The sequence below is a fragment of the Ursus arctos genome, unplaced genomic scaffold, assembly GCF_023065955.2.
Source record: "Ursus arctos isolate Adak ecotype North America unplaced genomic scaffold, UrsArc2.0 scaffold_13, whole genome shotgun sequence".
Lineage (NCBI taxonomy): Eukaryota > Metazoa > Chordata > Mammalia > Carnivora > Ursidae > Ursus > Ursus arctos.
In genome coordinates this window covers 33350934-33373273 of record NW_026622797.1, presented here as the reverse complement: position 1 = coordinate 33373273, position 22340 = coordinate 33350934, and the positions used below count along the sequence as shown (strand labels likewise).

Sequence of the window (22340 nt, the reverse complement as noted above, 5' to 3'; positions counted from 1 at the left end):
GAGCTGGCAGGATGATAGACTTTGAAGTCAGCCACCACAGTATCAGAAAACAGATTAGTTTTGTTTTTTTTTTTCCCCAAAAAGGCTCCCAAACTGGTCTATCTATTTTGAAACCTCTCTAGCGACGACAGCCTGCTGTATGATTTAGCTTTAGAGACAGCCTGCCATCAATCAACCTGACCATTTCTTTTAAAAGTTTTCATCAAAAAAATTAATGCAAACAAATGAAAACTGCACATGAAGTAAATAGGAATGGCCGTGGAACAGGAGGCCGAGGTAGGGCCGGGGCGATACGGAGCCGGATTAAAGAGTGTATTCAAGAGAGTGATGAAACTGCCAGGTCAGAAGATGCTAGAGTGCCTTTGGCTTGAATTTTTCATTAATGCCAATGTATTAAATAAGCATCACCTGAAAGATGGTGAATGAACATCTATTTATCTCAGTCATAAACAGGTGAAATACAAAATCATCTATTGTATATTATGGGGAAGAAAGGTAGTGAGTAGTAAGATCAGTGACCATAGTTACTTATGTACAGTTTGTTTTTCCTCTAAAACTGTAATACAAATGGTATTTCTCTCAAAGCTGGTTTTCTGACTAATGCATCATAATATTACTACCTAAGGCAGGTTCAAATGCCCTGGCATATTCGAATGGGCAAGGTTGTGGTGCATCTCTCCACAGGGTGTGAGTGCTATCTCTCCTGTGTTCCCCAAGCTGTGAGAGCCCACAAGGCAGCCTTGCAGGCCCAGTTCCATGCGATGAATTGGGCTGTACTCGGAGCACACACAGACAGGAGATTCAGTCCTGGGACATTAGATTTCTATTATACCACGGCCTTCGGTGCCTAGGGATCTATTCTCCTCTTCCCACACCCCTGAATGTTAACAGTACTTTGCCTCAAAGTGGACGCATCCAAACCAGAAAACCTATAGATCTCAGGAATCAGAGAAAGGAGTTCGGTCTTCAAGATCATTCTCAGTTGGGCCTAGACCCTCTTCCAGACCTGAGTCTAGTGATTCCAGAATAGTCTGGACCTCCTTAGGCTGGTGTTGATCAAATATATCACTCGCAAGGCTGGTCCTTCGTCCTGTCCAGACTGACAGGAGTTGCACGTTTTGGCACACCGTCTCAAAGTTCTCTCTTCTCTTCCTTCTACCTCCTGGGGAAGGCCCTTCCTCCAAGATTCCAAAAATACTAAAATTATGTTTCCTCCCCCCAATTTTTGACTAGAAATCCCGCTGTGAGTGTGAGCATAATACGTGTGGTGACAGCTGTGATCAGTGCTGTCCGGGATTCCATCAGAAACCTTGGCGAGCTGGGACGTTTCTGACTAAAACAGAATGTGAAGGTATGTTCCTTAGAATCAACAACATATGTGGGTCTCCCTTTGTGGGGACTCAGGTACTGTCAGCATGTGGTGATTTTAGGTAAGTGCATGTTTCCAGTTTCTACATTTTATCCAAGGCAATAGCTGGTAGGCTCTTTTACCCTGCTGTTTTACTCAGTTTTGTTTTGTTTTTTAATTTGACAAATATTACTAAACACCTAGACTTTACCACTGTGTGGGCCTTACGAGAGATAGATAAAAGCATAGTGAAAGCATACTTTTTACAAAAATACACTTACTGTCATCAGAGTAAATCTCAAGCTTATAGCATTATATAAACACACACACACACACACACACACACACTCTCTCTCTCTCTACTAGAAATGCACATAAACACTCAGCAAAACCTACACTATATAGAGACTAATATTTAATATGTTGATATGTTTGTAAAATGGTTCTGAAACTAGTATGGCTCCAGATTCTTCTGCCTGCTCCCTTTGTAGCTCCTTCCCTAGTAAACAGCTTTTGTATATCAATCATCTAATAAGTGGAGGAAAAAAACAGAGGGGAGAGTTTATACCTTTCCAATTAGCACTATATCATTACCTAAAAAATGAAGGAAAAACACTCTGATACATTAGTTATACTTATTAAAGGGTGGTGGGTTTGGGCACAGTAACTGGGAAGAATATGAGAGCAAAAGGTAACAGAGAAGGCAAAAAAATCAAATTTGTAGATAAAGAATATTTATTTTAATAGTAATAAATATTTTAAATGTATGGTTTCTCATTAATAACAGTAGAAGATACTATTTTAGAAATGGCAGCAGTGATAATCATTAGCATAAACTAGGCTGTGGCAACCAAGAAGAAAAGCTAGTAATAAAAAATAATAGAACAATTGGCTGTGCAAATACGTGACAACAGACAGTCATTAATACTTGAATGTTATCATTTTTGAAGACAACCATATGGCCAGTTTTTTCAGAAGGGAAATACTCAAGAAGTGTAGCAGATGACTTTGTAGCCTAATATTGTCAACTGGCCCAACATGGTGACAGGGATACTAGAGAAACCTGTGTTCTGGAGATCTGCTCAGGCCAAGACGAAACCTAAAACAAAGACTTGTGCTGAGCTATAAATCCAAACTAGCCACGAAGCCCAATTCAATTGAATTCCAATATTAATATTTTAGTGAGTCCTAGCTACATTTTTTCAGTTCCATGGGTATATATGGCCCCCAAAACAGGTGTGGTAGACATTTTAAGCTAATACCAACTTTGTATATTTATTTAAAAATTTTTTATCATGTATCGTTTGTCAGACATGGTAGGTTCTTAAAACTTGAATCCTAGCAAACGTTAATCATAAAATCCCCCAACCATGAAATATTTTCTTTCGAGATTAAGATTCTGCATATGCTATCAGTGTCTTGAGTCCCTCCGTTTTCTACACTCACCTTTTTTTAGAAAAGATTTACTTATTTATTGTAGAGAGGTGGGAGGGGCAGAGGGAGAAAGAGAGATTCCCAAGCCACTCCATGTTGAGCACTGAGCCTGATGCAGGGCTTGATCTCACGACCCTGAGATCATGACCTGAGCCCAAACCAAGAGTTGGTACTTATCGACTGAGCTACCCAGGCGCCCTCCCCCCTTTTTTTTTTACCTTTAGATTTGTGTCTGCCTGGTTGTGAAGATGCTTTGTTAGAAATCACCCATTGTTACTGAGTTGTATCTGCAGAAATGGGCCACCAACACCCACTGTGGTAAAAGGGGCAACCGGAGGCCAGCTTTGTTTTCTTCCTGTCTCCCCTACCCCGTTCCTGACCATCCCTCAGGTTCTCCACAGCTTCTCCCAGTGAGAGCAGACATTTGTTCCTAAGAGCGCATTTAAGTGAAATGGCACTCATGTTCTCAAACTTCTTTAAATTTAATGATATGTCTCTTCCCCTGGTAGAATATCAGCCATCAACAAGTGGGAGTAGCATTTGAGGGCAGGAATTCTCCCGTTGCCCCTAACACTGTCACACAGTTATAATTTTGTAAAGTAGATTTGCGAAATCCTTCACCAGTCTCCACTTGTGTATATATGTTTACACAAGGAAACAAAAAGTATAGCTCAAATCTGTGAGCAACAGGGATGGGCAAAACAGCACGAAAGCAGATTGCCACTTGTTACTATATACATTTTTTTAAATAGTGGAATTCTGGAACAATTATCATTTCTCATGGGACAGATGGGAGGCTATATTTCCAAATGGAAAAAAAACTGTTCTTCTTTTTTACCCACAAATTAAAGATAGGAATCCAAACCATAAAACCTTGCATAAATATCATGCTTTTGGCAATGTATGCATTCCTAAAAGCTTACATGAAAATTTCCTTTTCCAAGTTGAATTGTGTTCCAATCACCTTCGCATTAGGAAAAACCCTTCTGTATCATGACAAATCCTTCTATAAAATGAATAATTGCCTGCTAATTCATTTGAGTTTAATTTGGATTTTCATCAATCTGGCTTACTTAAGGCAGGATACATCTCTAAAACGCAAAGAATATTTCTTGCCTTGCAAAGCCCGTACTAAAGACCGTTTCTATCATGCATCTTGGACATTCTGTGAAATAGCAAACTGCTGATGGCAGAGCGAAAAATTGCTCTTTGTGAGTGGGTACCATCCGTGTTCTCTGAGGCTATAAATGGGTAGTTGTGTTGGTGCGGGGCCTTTAAACAGCCTTGGGAGCTGGAGGCAGGGGCCCTTACTGCATGCATGGTGTGTGAAAATCAGGGCTTCCCAAGCATCAGTGTTTTACCTACATTAGCTCATGGTTATAAATACTAAATCTAAATAATGAGAATCAATTTGCATTCCTCTATATTTCCCCTCTACTTACACTGGGAGCAGAAATCTTGCCTGTTTCTTGCAATATATTTTTACAACAGGATTTTTAAGAATTCTTGTGTATTGTCCTGAAGATATAAAACTGCTTATAATGCCTAGTGATTTATGACTACAGGTTCCCTAGAATACAGTTTGAAAACTTTCCATCAGTATAGCAAGAATCCTGTATTCTAAACCAAAGTCAACAGACCAGGGAAGGTATTTGCTACAAACACAAGGAGATAACATTCTTACTATATTAAGACATCTTCTATAGCAATAAGAAAAAATTCAATAAACCAGTTAAAAATGAGCAAAGATTAAAACAGGCATTTCTCAGAAAAAGAAGAGACTTAAAACCATCTAAAGAGGTTATCACACTTATTCATAATTAAAGAAGTACCAATTAAAACAATGAAAATACTCTTTTCAACTTATCAAAGCTTATCGTTCATTCACCCAACAAATACCTGAATGCTTACTATGTCCAGAATTAAATAAGAGGGTTGATAATACACAGTGTTGGCGAGGCTATTGTTAAAGTTTTATCGTTTCTATTGGAGGGAGAGTTTTCTGACATAGCATTTTTGGAGGGAAATTTTTCAGGTTCGTTGAAGTTAAGATTTGACTAGAAATTATACTTGTAGGATTTTAGCCTATAGACGTCTTTGTATAGCTGTACAGAGCTCATCATGACTCTCATGAGAACACAATGGCTACTACCACTGCTTCCAACATTTATGCAGCTGAGCGTTTCCCCACGTCCCAGCCATGCCACTGGGTGTTTTGCATTCTCACAACATCCGAAAGAGGGAAGCACAAAAATGACACCAAGACACTGACGCCTGGTGGCTCAGTCAGTGAAGCGTCTGCCTTTAGCTCGGGGTCATGGTCCTAGGGTCCTGGGATCGACCCCCATGTCAAGCTCTCTGCTCAGCAGGAAGCCTCCTTCTCCCTCTCCTTTTGCCTGCTGCTCCCCCTGCTTGTGTGCTTTGTCTCTCTCTCTCTTTCATTCTGTCAAATCAATCAATCAATCAATCCATCTTTTAAAAAAATGACACCAAGATTTAAATTTTCTTCTCAGAGTCACTCATCTGGCAAATGGGAAGCAGTATGACATTAGAACCCCCAATCCTCCCCTACCTCCTTGTTCTTCTAGGATGTACTCAACGTTACTTATAAAAGAGAAATCTGGAAACAATATAATTATGCATTAATAGGGATCTGTTAAACACCCCATTCAAGAAATACCCTGTGTGGCCTTTGGGGAAACATATGCTAATAGAGAAAGAGCTATGCTATTTACTATTAGTAAATTTTGAAAATAGTTCAGAACAGTTTATAAATGTTTCCCTTTGTGGGGGGAAAAAGACTAAGCTGTGTGCCCCACACATGAACACATATACACACACGTACAACCCCCAACACATATATGTGGAAATCCATGTAAGAACATCTAAGAAACTCAGCATCTGTGGAAGGAGATTCTGCGTAATATATCTTTTTCCCTAGTTCCCATCCTAAAATAAATTTTACCCATTTTCTTAAAGCCTTTCTCAGTTCTTTCTGGGGGAATAATTTTTTCACATCTCTGAACTCCTGTAATACGACATGAAACAGAAAAGGAAGAGGAAGAAGGGAAGCGAATAGGAAGACAAGGAGGATCAAGGGGGAAGGGGGTAGGAAAAATCAAGAACTTATTTACAAGGCATTATGCTAATGATTCTACAGGCATTTTCTCACTAACACTTTTAAATATTCCTATCTGGTAATTACTATTGACCTTTCCATGTTTACGGAAACTGAGCCTTAGTGAACTTAAGAAGGTCCCTACATCACATGACTACTAAGTACTAGATAGATAAGACTGGTGCAAAACGGTGTGATCTCAGCCATGAAGCAAACCAGCTCTCATTTTGCCCTGATTCCTTGGCACTTATCATACAGTTCATCTCTCTTATCAGATAGAACTTGAAGGGATTTGCCAGGGGTTAGCCCTGTAGACTCAGGAGCCTGACTCCTGAGTGAGGCTGGTAAGACTGATTTGGTTACCTTCTATAATTTCTTCACTTCTCTTTGTCTCAGTCCCCGATAGATGAAAAGAGGTTAATATGAGTCTCTAACTCATAAAGGTACTTTGAGAATTAAAATCAGTGGCAATAAATATAAAACACTTACAACCGAACATAGCATATTAAAAACCCCAAGTTTTAGTTATCAGAAGCACAAAAAAGGAACTATGTCCTAAGTGTCCATTTTTACCCATAGGATCGAACACTGAGATTCACATATAATAATTATCCACTGCAGATTACCTGGATAGTAATCATCCAATGCCATAGTTCAATAATTTATTGTTTGTCATAATAGGAGATTATGGGTTGAACCATGAGAAATTTCCGTTTTGTAAGATAAAATCAATCAACTATTGGCAATTTCATATGATTCAGCTTAATTTATAGGTTTTAATTATCTCAAGTTCCATTAAAAAGTATGAATTTTTTAATATATTCAATAAATTCAAATACTTTCTAGATTGTTTTGTACTGATTACATATGTATGCTAATGCAATATGATTTCTCAGAGTACAAAAATCTATTATATAACAGAAAATGATTTTTAAATATATCTGAAACCTGAAATTAATGTTAATGAATTTATTTTTCCCTAATGCAGCATGCAATTGTCATGGGAAAGCTGAAGAATGCTACTATGATGAAAATGTTGCCAGAAGAAATCTGAGTTTAAATATACATGGAAAATACATTGGAGGGGGTGTGTGCATTAACTGCACCCAGAACACTGCTGGTATAAACTGTGAGACATGCATTGATGGTTTCTTCAGACCCAAAGGGGTAAAGTATGCTTTTACTTTTACGAAGTGTTATTTTTGGCGTTTTCATACAGAGATGTATTATACGGAAAAATAGTTTTGAAAGCTTCTCTGAACAGTTTGATTGCAAATTCTAGGAGGTGACTGGATGTGTTTCAAAATGGAAACTGGATAAATCTTTGAGGATGTGGTATAAAACATTTCCATCTCTCCAGAAAATTCCATTGTGCCCCATTCCTGTTAATCCTTACCCCTTGGCGAACTGGTTTTTAGAACGTAAATTAGTTCTGCCTCTTAGTGAATTTCATAAAAATGAAATCATCACATGAATACAATTTTGTTTTCCTTCTTTCACTCGATATAACATTTAAAGAGTTATTGATGGTGTGTTCATCGCAGTTCTTTTTTTAAAAAAGATTACCGAGTATTATTCCTTTGCATGAGCGTACTGCAATTTTTAATCCATTCTGTTGGTAGATATTTATGTCATTTTCAGTTTTTGATGAGCTCCTACAAAACACCGCTTATATTAAATAAAACATGACCACAGGAAGACTTATATTTTATGTATTTTCTGTGGTCAAGTTTTATTTACATTGCTTGCATAAGTATCTAGGGATAGAATACTTGTTTTATAGGATATTTATATGTCTGACTTTAAAAGAAACTGCCAATGTTTTGCCAAATTAGTAACAATATTTTACATGTTCACAAAAATGTGTGAGTTCCAGTTCTTCCATATCATTTCTAATATTTGGTATTGACTGTCTTTTTGAATTAGCTGTTCTAGTGTGGGTGCCGCAGGTGTGGCGAGTGGGTATTTGGCAATCACTAAGTCATTCCCATCAATGCTTGGTGCTATCGCAGATCTTCTATTATAAATTTACAGCTGACCCCATTTTGGATTTAATTTTCATATTAAGGGCTTATTGTCTGTTCCTATATCTTGTCTTGTAAAGTTTCCCTTCAAGCCAAGGTATTTTTTTTTTTATTCCGGAAACATTTTTAGTTTTTAGATCTATGACCCATCTCAGCAAATCTTTGTGCATGGTATGAAATAATGATTGAGATCTACATGGTTAACCTGTTGTTCCAGGTCCATTTTTTTTTCTTTTAAGTACTTCTTTTCCTCCTTTCAATTGCTTTGAGGCGGGATGCCTGAGTGGCTCAGTCAGTTAAGTGTCTGCCTTCGGTTGAGGCCATGATCTCAGGGGTCCTGGGATGGAGCCCTGCATCTGGCTCCCTGGGTCCCAGGAGCCCGGAGCCTGGTTCTCCCTCTTCCTCTGCTGTCACTCCCCCTTGCTTGTGCGCTCGCTCTCTCTCTGAAATAAATAAATAAAATCTTTAAAAATAAATAAACTACTTTGAGGTATTTTTGCAATTCATGTGGTTTGATTGTGTAGGTCAATTTCTGCAGGTCAATTTCTGGAGCCCTAGTTCTGTCCCATGGATTTATTTGTCCATCCTTGCATTAATAGCACGCTATCTTGATTACTTCAGCTTTAATAAGCCTAGAATTCAGAAACATAAGTGCACTAACTTTATTCTTCCTTTTGAAGATTGTTTTGGACATAATAATTTATTTATATTTCTATATAAATTTTAGAATGAACTTGTCAAGGACAGTTGAGATTGTTGTATAGAATCTAAATACAAATATGGAGAGAACTAACGCTAATATTGAATCTTGTAATCCGTGAATAGAGCAGGTCTCTCCAATTATTTGTATCTCCTTTAAATACTCACAACAGTGTTTTCAGTACAGAGATGTTCCATGTCTTTTGTTAATTCTCAGCGTATTTATGTATTATTGTAAAACATAATTTTAAAATTGTTTAATGTTATTATCATCAGGATTTCCGAATATTGATGTTATATCCTAACCTAAATTCCTCTATTAGTTCTAGTAGTTTTAAACTAGATTATTTAGACGCTTGCTTTACACTGTGTTAGGGAACATTAACAGAAAGCTCAAGGTGGTTGTCTAATCTTGCTAACTTGGTTGAGAATTCCAATCTCTGCTTACTTTATGGTATTCAGACCTGAAAACTCTACGCACATCATTGAGCTTTCCAGCTGTTACTTTCCACTGGGTTCCTTGGAGTCTCCTGAATGGGTGTACTATTAAGGGATCAGTTAAGCCTTTGAAGGGTGTTGATATGCAGATTTTGGTGCTCCCCATCTCTGAACATAGATCTCAGCTAGTATTTTTTTTTTCTTTCAAACCTCAAATTCTTCCAAGTTCTGCCTGCTTTTGATTAATTTCCCAGGACCTTAAATGTTTTACTTTCATATTTTGTCCAGAATTAATAATTGTTATCTGAGAGTAGATTGGACCATATGAGACACCGCCATTACTGAGCCTGGAAGCTTCATGTTTTTATTACAAATCAGTTAAGTGAATCAGAGCCTAGAATATGGTGTCTTAATACTTATAAGAATATTTATGCTACACTATATGTTAAAAATTCAAATCTCTCAAGTGCCTAATGTTTGGGTAGAAGTCCATTTCATTTTTTTTAAAGATTTATTTATTTATTTGAGAGAGAGACGGAGCACTTGAGCAGAGGGAGGGAGAGAGGGAGAAGCAGAGAAGCAGACTCTCCACGGAGCATGGAGTCAACACAGGACCCTGAGAGCATGACCTGAGCCGAAATCAAGAGTTGGACGCTCAACTGACTGAGCCACCCAAGGGCCCCAAAAATCCATTTCATTTTTTTAAAGATATAAAAGGAAAAATTTTTTTGCATTGCAGTTTTAAGCTAAATAACATCTCTACAATATTTTAAAATTCATTGTCCTAAAATCTGATTTAAGATTTATATAGTAAATCCATATATTTCATATTTAATATATATAATGGAATGTTTGAGAACTAATTAGTAATCTGAATTATTTTGATAAAATTAAAAATCATATGCAAAGTTGATATATTTATAGGATCTCATGTTAGAAAGATTCCTGGTCAGCAATCAGGCAGATTTCCCCAATTACCACAAAGAGGGATAATGCATTAGAGACTTTGATTTACTCAAGCTCATCATTGGAATCATAAACCATATTTATTACAGCCAAGATCTCATTTAAAATAAACTTTTTGTCTTTTGTCTACAGAGGGTTTTGGGGTTTTGTTTCTCATTTTTTGTTTTCATGTCTTGGTGTTTTTTTTCTAGGGAGAGAGCCCTTCTCCCATACCTACTCTGAAACTGTTACTCATACTTTAAGCTTCAGTCTAAATGTCACTTCTTTTGTGAAACATTGTTGACTTCATTTTGTTGTGTTATTACTCCCTCCTCTTTTGTGCCCTAGCGCTCTGTTTGTATGTCTATCACTTGGCACATTCTATTTAATCAGTGTCTTTCAAGCCTGTAAGCTTATGTAAGGCGGACGTCAGGCCTTACCTATCTGTGCTTTGCACAGTTCTTACTTCATAATGGGGAATGAATAAGTGTGTCTTAAATGATGATTTTAAAACTTATCTGTGAATATAGTTGATATTCTATCAGACATGTAAATAATTCTGGTTATACACTTCAATTTACATTAGTAAACAGGTTTCCATTTATAAATTAAACATAGATATACATATGTATAGCTATATTTTGTGGGGGGGAAATATACGTATTTATATGAATAGATTTATTTATATGTAGAGAGAGACACAGAGAGCATGTGCACAGTATTTAGGTATAACATAGGCAAATGTTTTTTTTTCTTCTTATCCTATTGCATCTGGAAAACAAGTGTTGTAATTACAGCATATTATCACAGTCTAGGTTTGTTTAATTAAAATATTTTAACATTAAAATTAGTTGTATTGAAGGTTTAATATGCCTGAGGAATCTTATCAGATCCTTTATATGTTCTTCCTTTCAGTTTTAGATTAATAACATCACTATAGTTGCTATTGATGTCCTCATAGCACAAGGAAATAGAGCAGTTACGTGAGGCCACATAGCTAGTCAGCAGCCACAGTAGATGTGAGCTCACGTTTTCCTACACTGTTGGCGCTTGGCTGATGCTGCCTCCGCAGGAAGCCAAATGTTTAATTTGCCTACCTAATATTATCTTTTATTCAGCACCAAATATAAATTTCTATTTAATTAGTCACATCATGATCAATGTGAACAGACTTCCTAAAAAATAAATTTGGGGAAATTACTAATTTTGAACTATGTTGCAAGTAAAGAAAAACATACACAAAAAAACAAGCAAAAGGATTTTTATTAAGGAATACATATTAGAGACTGTCAAGTAAATATTGCTATTTTTGTTTATTATAATGATACTGTGATTGTAAAAGAAAGATGCATCCTGAAATGTGTAAGGATTAAAATACTCTCTATCTGCAGTTTTCTTTCAACTTCAGCAAAGAATGAAAAATGATGGAACTCATGTGGCAAAATCTTGATAATTGTTGAATATAGGTAGCAAATAAATAGAAGTATATTGTACCGTTTTCTTTACATTTGTGTATCTATTCAGAAGAAAGGGATTTTAGAAATTGCAAATATATATTAAAGATAATTTCCTATATTACTTTCTCAATATAATTTATTATATAATTATTAGAATATTTCAATTATTACAATATAATTTATTATTAAATTTATTTTGTCCTTAAAAGTTTGCTAGAATGAAACATACTGATGCTTTTATGACATTTGACTAAGAGCCTTTTAATATTCCTGTTAGGTATCTCCAAATTATCCAAGACCATGCCAGCCATGCCATTGTGATCCAATTGGTTCCTTAAATGAAGTCTGTGTGAAGGATGAAAAACATGCTCGACGAGGTGAGAGCAATAGAAGAGAGCTGTTGTTCTGATAAAAAGACAACGGAAGCCAGATATGATTATTTTTAGAGTAACATTTTGCAGTAAATTTCATTCACTTAATAATATATCTATCATATCTATCAATATTCCCTCTAGGAAGCAGTTTTTTATTCATCTCAATAATTATTTTCCTATAAATCAATTACAATTAATTATGCTTTAAAAGCAAAAAGAGTTGAATATTTTGCATTATATGCATATATACGTATATTCATATATACGTATTTACATGTCTGTGCATATCGCTCTTCTGGTCAATCAGAAACCTGTGACGTAAGTAATTTTTAAATGTCTTGTTTATTGAATTGTTTTTTGTAGTTTCTGTGGTTTCCAGCGTGAAAAGACCGCATTCACTGAGGGATGTGTGTGCTGCAGTGGGAGGAGAGAACAGACTTCACACGCTGAGATGTAGTCAATAGTATAGAAAGCAAAATGTATACATAAAGGACTAAAAATAGGTAGTAGTCATGAGTTAATGAAGGGAAAGAGGCTGACAGAAATTTAAGCCAAATACTTTCTTTGAGGATTGAAATTTATGATGAACTCCAAACATTGAAGAATCAAATGCCAAAATAACTCCTTGATGTTGTTTGCTTGCCAAAGTTAAGTAGAACATTAGGACGTATCTGAAACAGTTTCTTTATATCGCTAAGAGTGGATTCTTCTCTTAGGAAAGACTAAAATAAGGCATGGCTACAATATAGGGTTTTTCCTCCACTGGCTTTCAAGTTTTAAACACTGGCAATGTTTCTCCGGCACAGGGTAGGTTACCTGTTTTCTTTATAAAACTGTAAGATTATCAACAGAAGCCGTACAGTCTTAAATCTTAAAAGATTAAAACTCTGATTATTTTAAATCTCATATGGTGAATTATTGAGGTCATTTTTCATATTATGGCTCCTTATCTTTTTTGTAGTAACAACTAAATCATGTTATTTTCAGTAATGTCATTTAACTTTTTTCTGCACTTTTTTATTTTTTTAAGTTTTGTACATTTTAAGGAAGAATATTTTTGAAAATGCAATAAAATATTGAAAAGTAGAAGAATAAGCATACAATGCAGTAGTAATTCATCATAAATACTCTTATTAACATGTTTGTGTTAACTTCACATAATGAATTTTTCCCCAAACTATTGAGAGTTTCTCTAAAATCTGGTTTTGACACCTGAATAGTACGTCGTTATGTGGATATACCATAAATTATTTACCCACTCAACTTTATATAGCTATTGAGAATGTTTCTAATTTTATTGTAATCAAGGTTTTAGTGAAGATATTTGTGTATAAATATTATTCAATTATTATAAAAGCCATACACAGTAAATATAAAATTTTAACAATAAGGAAGAGAATAAAATAAATAGCAATAGTATCCTCTTCAATTTATTCATCCCCCAATCTCACTTCCAAATTTAATCACATTGAGCCATTTCTTCTATTAAGTTCTGGAGAAACGTATCTTCCAAACAATATCTAAATAATATTCTTAGTACTTTCATCACCATTAAATATTGCCTACTGACTCTCCATCTTAAAAGACAAATGTTTCATTCACACTACTTCCCTCCTTCTCTCCATTATTCAGACATTTTTCTTATATATGGTATCTTTATCATGTTAAATAAAAAGTTGAGTCATTATTTTATGATCCATTAAGTTTAGACTCCTCTTTTGAGATCCTACTATGTGCAAGTCCCTATACTCACTGCTGATTTTTCAACTCCCTTGACAATATCTGTCAATTGCATCTTCATCTTTTCAAAGATTGTACAGTTATATTTAATTTGAGACCTAATTAATTTTTCCAATTTTAAAATTGAAATGTAGTCAAAATTTATAATATTATAATTAGATATATATTATTCAGTATAGACCTGGGTTACAAAATTAGACACATTCCCATGATACATTTTTTTTTATAATTTTATTTTGTTATATTAGTCACAATACAGTACATCCCCAGTTTTTGATGCAATGTTCCATGATTCATTATTTGCGTATAGCACCCCATGCACCATGCAATATGTGCCCTCCTTAATACCCATCACCGGCCTATCCCAATCCCCCACCCCCCTCCCCTCTGAAGCCCTCTGTTTCCCAGAGTCCACAGTCTCTCATAGTTCATTCCCCCTTCTGTTTACCCCCCTTCATTCTTCCCTTCCTTCTCCTAACGATCTTCCTATTTCTTATGTTCCATAAATGAGTGAAACCATATGATAATTGTCTCTCTCTGCTTGACTTATTTCACTTAGCATAATCTCCTCCAGTCCCATCCATGTTGCTACAAATGTTGTGTAATCGTTCTTTCTGGTGCCTGAGTAATATTCCATTGTATATATGGACCACATCTTCTTAATCCAGTCATCTGTCAAAGGGCATCTCAGCTCCTTCCACAATTTAGCTATTGTGGACAATGCTGCTATAAACATTGGGGTGCATATGGCCCTTCTCTTCACTGCGTCTGTGTCTTTGGGGTAAATACCCAGTAGTGCAATTGCTGGATCATAGGGTAGCTCAGTTTTTAACTTTTTAAGGGACCTCCACACTGTTTTCCAAAGTGGCTGTACCAACTTGCATTCCCACCAACAATGTAAGAGGGATCCCCTTTCTCCACATCCTCTCCAACATTTGTAACAACAAATGTTGTTGTTAATTTTGCCTTGTCAATTTTGCCATTCTAACTGGCATAAGGTGGTATCTCAAGGTGGTTTTGGTTTGAATTTCCCTGATGGCTAATGATTTTGAACATTTTTTCATGTGTCTGTTAGCTACTTGTATGTCTTCATTGGAAAAGTGTCTGTTCATATCTTCTGCCCATTTTTTGATTTATCTGATTCACGTGTATTGACTTTGAGAAGTTCTTTGTAGATCTTGGATACTAGTCTTTTATCTGTAGGGTCATTTGCAAATATCTTCTCCCATTCTGTGGGCAGCCCCTTAGTTTTTTTGACTGTTTCCTTGGCTGTTGTGCAGAAGCTTTTTATCTTGATGAAGTCCCACAAGTTCATTTTTTCTTTTGTTTCTCTTGCCTTTGGAGATGTGTCATGAAAAAAGTTGCTGTGGCTGATGTCAAAGAGGTTGCAGCCTATGTTCTCCTCTAGGATTTTGATGGATTCCTGTCTCACATCGAGGTCTTTCATCCATTTGGAGTTTATCTTTGTGTATAGTGTGAGACAGTGGTCAAGTTTCATTCTTTTGCATATAGCTGTCCAATTTTCCCAGGACCATTTATTGAAGAGACTGTCTTTTTTTCCAGTGGATGTTTTTTCCTGCTTTGTCAAAGATTAGTTGTCCAAACAGCTGAGGGTCCATTTCTGGGTTCTCTATTCTGTTCCATTGGTCTATGTGTCTGTTTTTGTGCCAGTACCATGCTGTCTTTGTGATCACAGCTTTGTAGAATAGCTTGAAATCAGGTAATGTGATGCCCCCAGCTATGTTTTTCCTTTTCAACAATTCCTTGGTGTTTTGGGGCCTTTGCTGCTTCCACACAAATTTAAGGGCTGTTTATTCCAGTTCTTTGAAAAATATCATTGGTATTTTGATCGGGATGGCATTGAAAGTGTAGATTGCTATGAGTAGCATGGACATTTTAACTATGTTTATTCTTCCGATCCATGAGCATGGAATATTTTTCCATCTTTTTGTATCTTCTTCAAGAGTGATTTGTAGTTTCTAGAATATAGGTCCTTTACGTCTCTGGTTAAGTTAATTCCGAGATAACGTATGATTTTTGGTGCTATTGTAAATGGAATGAATTCCCTAATTTCTCTTTCCTCAGTCTCATTGTTCATGTATAGAAATGCAACTGATTTCTGAGCATTGATTTTGTATCCTGCCACATTACTGAATTGCTCTATAAGTTCTAGTAGTTTGGGGGTGGAGTCTTTTGGGTTTTCCATATAGAGTATCATGTCATCTGCGAAGAGAGACAGTTTGACTTCTTCTTTACCAATTGGGATACCTTTTATCCCTTTTTGTTGTCCGATTGCTAGTGCAAGGACTTCTAGTACTATGTTGAATAATAGGGGCGAGAGTGGGCATCCTTGTCGTGTTCCTGATCTTAAGGGAAAGGCTTTCAGCTTTTCCCCATTGAGATTGGTATTCTCTGTAGGCTTTTCATAGATGGTTTTTATGAAATTGAGGAATGTACCCTCTATCCCTGCACTCTGAAGTGTTTTAATCAGGAAAGGATGCTGTATTTCGTCAAATGCTTTTTCTGGATCTATTGAGAGGATCATATGGTTCTTGACTCTTTTCTTGTTGATATGATCTATCACACTGATCGATTTGCGAATGTTGAACCACCCTTGCATCCCAGGGATGAATCCCACGTGGTCATGATGGGTAATCCTTTTAATGTACTGTTGGATCCTATTAGCTAGGATCTTGTTGAGAATTTTGGCATCCGTATTCATCAGGGAAATCGGTTGTAATTCTCCTTTTTGATGGGGTCTTTGCCTGGTTTGGGGATCAAGGTAATACTGGCCTCATAGCATGAGTTTGGTAGGTTTCCTTCTGTTTCTATTTTTTGAAACAGCTTCAGGAGAATAGGTATTATTTCTTCTTTGAATGTTTGGTAGAATTCCCGGGGAATCCATCAGGCCCAGGAGTCTTGTTTTTGGGGAGGTTTGTGATCACTGTCATTCTCTTCATAATTAATCTGTCTGTTTAAAGAATCAATTTCTTCCTGTTTCAGTCTTGGTAGTTTATAGGTTTCCAGGAAGGCATCCATTTCTTCCAGGTTGTTTAATTTATTGACATAAAGCTGTTGAAAAAAGTTTCTAATGATCCTTCCTATTTTCTTGGTGTTGGTTGTTATCTCTCCCCTTTCATTCATAATTTTATTAATTTGGGTCCTTTCTCTATTCTTTTGAATAAGTCTGGCCAGTGGCTTATCGATCTTATAAATTCTTTCAAAGAACCAGCTTCTAGTTCTGTTGATCTTCTCTCCTGTGCTCCTGGTTTCTAATTCATTGATCTCTGCTCTAATCTTGATCACCTGTCTTCTAGTGCGTGGGTCAGGCCTCTTCTTCTGTTCCAGCTCCAGCTTCTTGAGGCGAGAATATAAAAACTGCAATTTAGATTTTCTATTCTTTTGAGTCAGGCTTGGATGGCTATGTATTTTCCCCTTAGGACCACCTTTGCAGTGTCCCATAGGTTTTGGACTGATGTATTTTCATTTTCTTTGGTCTCCAAAAATTGTTTAAACTGATTTTTAATTTCCTGGTTTACCCAATCATTCTTGAGCAGGACGGTTCATAGTTTCCAAGTGTTTGAGTTTCTTCCAAATTTTTCCTTGTGATTGAGTTCCAGTTTCAAAGCATTGTGGTCTGAGAATATGCAGGGAATAATTTCAGTCTTTTGGTATCGTTTAAGACATGTTTTGTGACCCAGTATATGGTCTATTCTGGAGAAAGTTCCATGTGCATTTGAAAAGAATGAGTATTCTGTTGTTCTGGGGTGTAGTGTTCTATATATATCTATGAAGTCCATCTGGTCCAGTATATTATTCAAAGCTCTTTTTTCTTTGTTGATTTTCTGCTTAGGTGATCTGTCTATTGCTGAGAGTGGAGTGTTGAGGTCCCCTACTATTAACATATTATTATCTATATGTCTCTTTATTCTGGTTAAGAGTTGGCTTGTGTATCTTGCTGCTCCCCTATTGGGGGCATAGATATTGATAATTGTCATATCCACTTGTTGGATACATCCTTTACGAATAATATAGTGTCCTTCTGTATCTCTAACTACAGTCTTTAGTTTAAATTCTAATCTGCCTGATATGAAAATTGGTACCCCAGCTTTCTTTTGAGGTCCATTGGCATAAAAATGGTTTTCCATCCCTTCACTTTCAGTCTGGATGTATCTTTAGGTTCAAGATGAGTCTCTTGTAGACAGCAAATGGATGGGTCTTGTCTTTTTATCCAATCTGCAACCCTGTGGCATTTATGGGAGCATTTAGGCCATTCACATTGAGAGTGATTATTGAGAGATATGATTTTAATGATGTCATGTTGCCTGTGAAGTCTTTGTTTCTATAGATTGTAAATTTCTGTTCTGTATCACTCTTGGGGCCTTTTTACTTTTATAGAACCCCCCCCCCCCTTAATATCTCATGTAGGACTGGTTTGGTGGTTATGAATTCCTTCAGTTTCTGTCGATCCTGGAAGGTCCTTATCTCTGCATCAATTCTGAATAACAGCCTTGCTGGATAAAGGATCCTTGGCTCCATGTTCTTCTCAGATAGAGCTTTGAAAATACCCTGCCAATCCTTCCTAACCTGCCAGGTCTCTGTAGACAGGTCTGATGTTATTCTGATATTTTCCCCTCTGAACGTAAGGATTTTCTTCCCCCTGGCCACTTTCAATACTGTATCCTTGAATCTAATATTTGCGAATTGCACTATGATGTGACGTGGCGTAGGTCTGTTCTCATTGACCTTGGGAGGGGTCGTCTCTGCCTCTTGGACACAAATGCTTGTTTCCTTTGCCAGATTAGGGAAGTTCTCAGCTACAATTTGTTCAAATATCTCTTCTAGACCTCCCTCTTTCTCCACCCCCTCGGGGATGCTGATGATTCTGACATTGAAACGTTTCATTGAGTCAGTAATCTCCCGTAATCTACATTCTTGAGATTGGATTTTTTTGAGCCAAGTTTCTGTTTTAACTTTCTCTTCTACCATCCCATCCTCCAATTCACTAATTCGTTCTTCTGCCTCATTTACCCTGGCCGTCAGTGTGTCTAGTTTAGACTGCATTTGATTCATAGCATTTTTAATTTCTGCCAGATTTGCTCTCATTTCTGCCCTTAGAGATTCTATATTCTCATTAATATTTTCATTAATAGTTTTTTCAAGCCTACACATCATCTTGACCATTGTTAATCTGAACTCCATTTCTGACAATTTGGTTATCTCCATATCCATCAGTTCTGTGGCAGAGGCCACAGACTCAATATCTTTTCTTTGCCTGGGGGGATTTCTCCTCTATGTCATTCTGATGAGGATAGGTTGTGGGGATGTCCAGAGCCGAAATTATTGACCAGGACCCAGGCAGCGTGCACTTATTTTATAGGGACCTTAGGGATGGGGGCTTCTTGATTTTTCAGTCTGCCTTCTGGGGGAGGCGCCTGCCGCGCTGATACTCAGGCAATCCTGTTTGGGTAGAGTTGCCCATCCCCTGCGATGGGGGATGGGGATGGGCACAATGTGAGCTGGTATTTCTGGGCTTTTGTTCTCTGGCAGCTTTCCCTGTTTGTTTTCTGTGGCTCTTCTGAGAGTCAGAGCAGCAGTGGCCGTATCTTAGCCTCTGTCTCAGGACAGAGAGATCGCAGTCCGCTCTCCACTGAGCTCTCTTGGCCACTCTAACTCTGTTTCTGTTGGTACTGCTAAAAACCTGGAGCATCCGGATTGTGCACCCCACAGCTGGCGTCCCAGCTCTCAGTTCCAGGGGTCGCACCTCTCTGTCCTTTGTGCTTCTAACACTGCCAGCCGCCCCCATTTCCTGAGCGCACTCCCAAGCTCCCTGTTTCAGTGTGGTTTGCGTGCACTCCGGAGCGCCGGTTTTCAGTCAGGTCACGCGCGCTCCCGAGCTCCTGGTTTTAGTCTGGGTCCAGTGAGCGCTCCAGAGCTCTGGTTTTCAGTCTGGTCACGGGCGCATTCCTGGGCTCACCGTCTCAGTCTGCTCTTTTGTGGGTGCCGGTCCGCAAGTCCGGCCAGCTCCCCAGTGCAGGTGGCTACCGCTTCCCGGAGCCCGAGTGCATGGGCTCCCTCCCCCTTCCATTTATCTTTCGATGTCTGTGTGCGGATTCATGGCTCCCCATTTCGTACCTCAATATTCAGCACTGGAGATGTTCGTTTGTAGAGATCCAGATGTATCTTCCTGCGTCTCAGGCTGATTCTGTGGATGGTCAGGATGGACTGGTAGATATCCAGCTCGACTCAGGGGACCAGATGAGAGAGGGGTCGCCTACTCCTCCGCTATCTTTTCTCCGTGCAGAAGGTGGTCACTTTTCTATTCATAGAGTTTCTGCTACTCTTTTCTTCATTCTCCAGTTGTGTTCATAGGTATTCAGAATGGTTTGGTAGCTCTCTAGCTGAATTCCTGAGACCAGGTGAACTTTAGGTCTCCTGCTCCTCCGCCATCTTGGAACCCCTATGATACATTTTTATCTTCATGTTTTAGCTTGATGATATCTTAAAAGGAGTGTAAGTTGTAGTCTAATGTTTTGGACTTCTTAGTCTGAGTAACCAGATAGGGGAAATGGTATTTTATGGCGTTAACATGATTACCAGAAAACTAATTACTTTTGGTATAAGGTGGGTTTTCCCCATAGATTTGTAAGAGCTCTTTAAATATTAAAAACAACAACCATACGTTAAATTTGTTATAAACATTCTAGATTTTGTGTCTCACTATTGTTAAGATTTTTTTATATATGAAACTTTAAATTTTTTATATAATCACCTATTACAACTTAGAAAACTTCTTCAGCTTTAATAAGACATTATGTCAAAATTATTATATTTTAATATTTTAATTGAATTTCTGATATGCCTTTAGAATTCTAAAACTCATCTATACCAAGATCAGACAAATGTATTCATTTTCTTAATTTTTATTATTTCACTTTTTGATACTTATTCCTTAGTCAGTATGGAATTTGGTATATTTTATAAAGTGTGTGTCTAGCTTTATTTTGTTTTTCCAGTAGTCTCTTATAAATTGATCTATATTTAATACAATTTTTTCATTAAACATATTAAGTATATTTATTTTATATTCCTTATCTCTTAGCAGCATTCTCTGTCACCTATATGATCCTAATCCTGGGGGTTAATTTTTCTGCTAAGTTATTCATTGGGGCCTTATTTTCTTGTGTGTTCCATGATTGTGTGTGTGTGTGTGTGTGTGTGTGTGTGCACAGATGTACATGTCCTAGTTTATCCTTTCAGGACTGTTGAGTTTATATAATCTCTGATACAATCTCCGAACTTGAGTAGTATCTAGAATTTGTCTTTTGTTCCATAAAGCCATGCTCAGTGTTCTAGTCTAGTTAATCAGAGTCAGTCAGATCTAGGAAAGATACTGATTAAGGGCTAGTTTATTTCTTTAGAATCTCTTCTTCTCTCTCTTTTTTAAAATTTTGTAGTTTCTGATCTTCAAGGAATTTCCTTACGTTTCATCTGTCTGCCTGTCTCTCTATCTCTCCGTCTCTAATTTTATTCTCTGTTGTCAAATGTTCTGAACAAGACCGGGTCTTTGGACATCTAAATGTTACAACATACACAGTATTAACAAATGTTAAGATAGACATGGTGATTGTATGGAATACATCTACACTTAGTCTCAATGTCTGGAGATTTTAACATGAGAAGTAAATGTTAATTTCTTAGAATGCTTCTTCAATCTTTATTGAAATTATCAGATTTCTTTTTCATTTGACTTTTGAATATGTTAAAAATGAATTTATTAAAATGAAACAGTATTTAAATTACCATAATAAAATCTTGGTCATTATGGAAGATCCTTTTAATGTACTTTAGGATTCAGTTTGGTGTTTATTTTGCTCATCTGAATTCATATGTTAAATAGGTTTTGGCTATGACATCTGCCAGCTGTGCTATCTTAACAAACAAATTAATTTCTCTGTGCCTTAGTTTCCTCATTTGTAAAATAGGAAACAAAATAGTGTTTACCTCATTTTGAGGTTTTGAGTATTAACTGAATTAACCCATGTGTCATATGTAGTGCTAAGCATAATGCCTAGCATAAAATAAGTGCTATTTAATTGTAAGGGGTGATTATGTTTATTTGGTGTTATCTTTGTTAGATTTTGATACCAAATTTTTACTAGCTTCATAAACTAAGTTACATAGCTCTCCACAGTTTAGATGCTTCATAAGAATTCAAACTTTAAAAACAGTGTAAAAACTAATTGCTACTAAAACATTTTTGTGGAAATCTTTGATTATTTGTCCTCTTTTGATATCTTTGATTATCTTTAACGTTCTGTTTTGCCTTATTTTGTTTCTGTTTATTTTTCAAATCTTCCTACTTTCCTGTGGTATTCATTTGTTTTTTCTCTTTTTTAAAAATAATTACATGAATTAAATTTTAATTTATTTGCATTTTTTAATGTATTTAAGCTTAAAAGTTTACTTTTGGCTACCCTTTTTTTTTTTTCTGGATCTCACAAACATTGTTAAGTTCCTTTCTCACTGTTGTTATATTCTACTTAGAAAACTATTTAATCCCAATTAAGGTTTGATTTTCTCTTTCACCCAAGAGTTAAAAGGAGAAATATTTATTTATTAATTTTTAGACTGGTGGAATTTTGTGTAAGATTCTATTGTCATGTTTGATATTTCAAATTACTTCAATCCTAATTTATTACAACATTTTTTACAAATACAGAAGTAGTAATTTGTGTTAAGGAAACAAGACTTAGATCATTT

The 22340-nt window shown here is 36.6% G+C and overlaps 1 protein-coding gene across 2 annotated transcripts in view; it reads left to right on the top strand.

Annotated features, from left to right (window-relative positions):
* LAMA2 (laminin subunit alpha 2) overlaps window positions 1-22340 on the top strand; it is a 603226-nt gene that overhangs the window by 244583 nt on the left and 336303 nt on the right. For both annotated transcript variants that reach the window (XM_057311058.1, XM_057311057.1), the window contains exons 7-9: window positions 1234-1351; window positions 6889-7067; window positions 11741-11840. In XM_057311058.1, the coding sequence (XP_057167041.1) occupies window positions 1234-1351; window positions 6889-7067; window positions 11741-11840 (397 nt within the window). The remainder of the gene's footprint in view (window positions 1-1233; window positions 1352-6888; window positions 7068-11740; window positions 11841-22340) is intronic.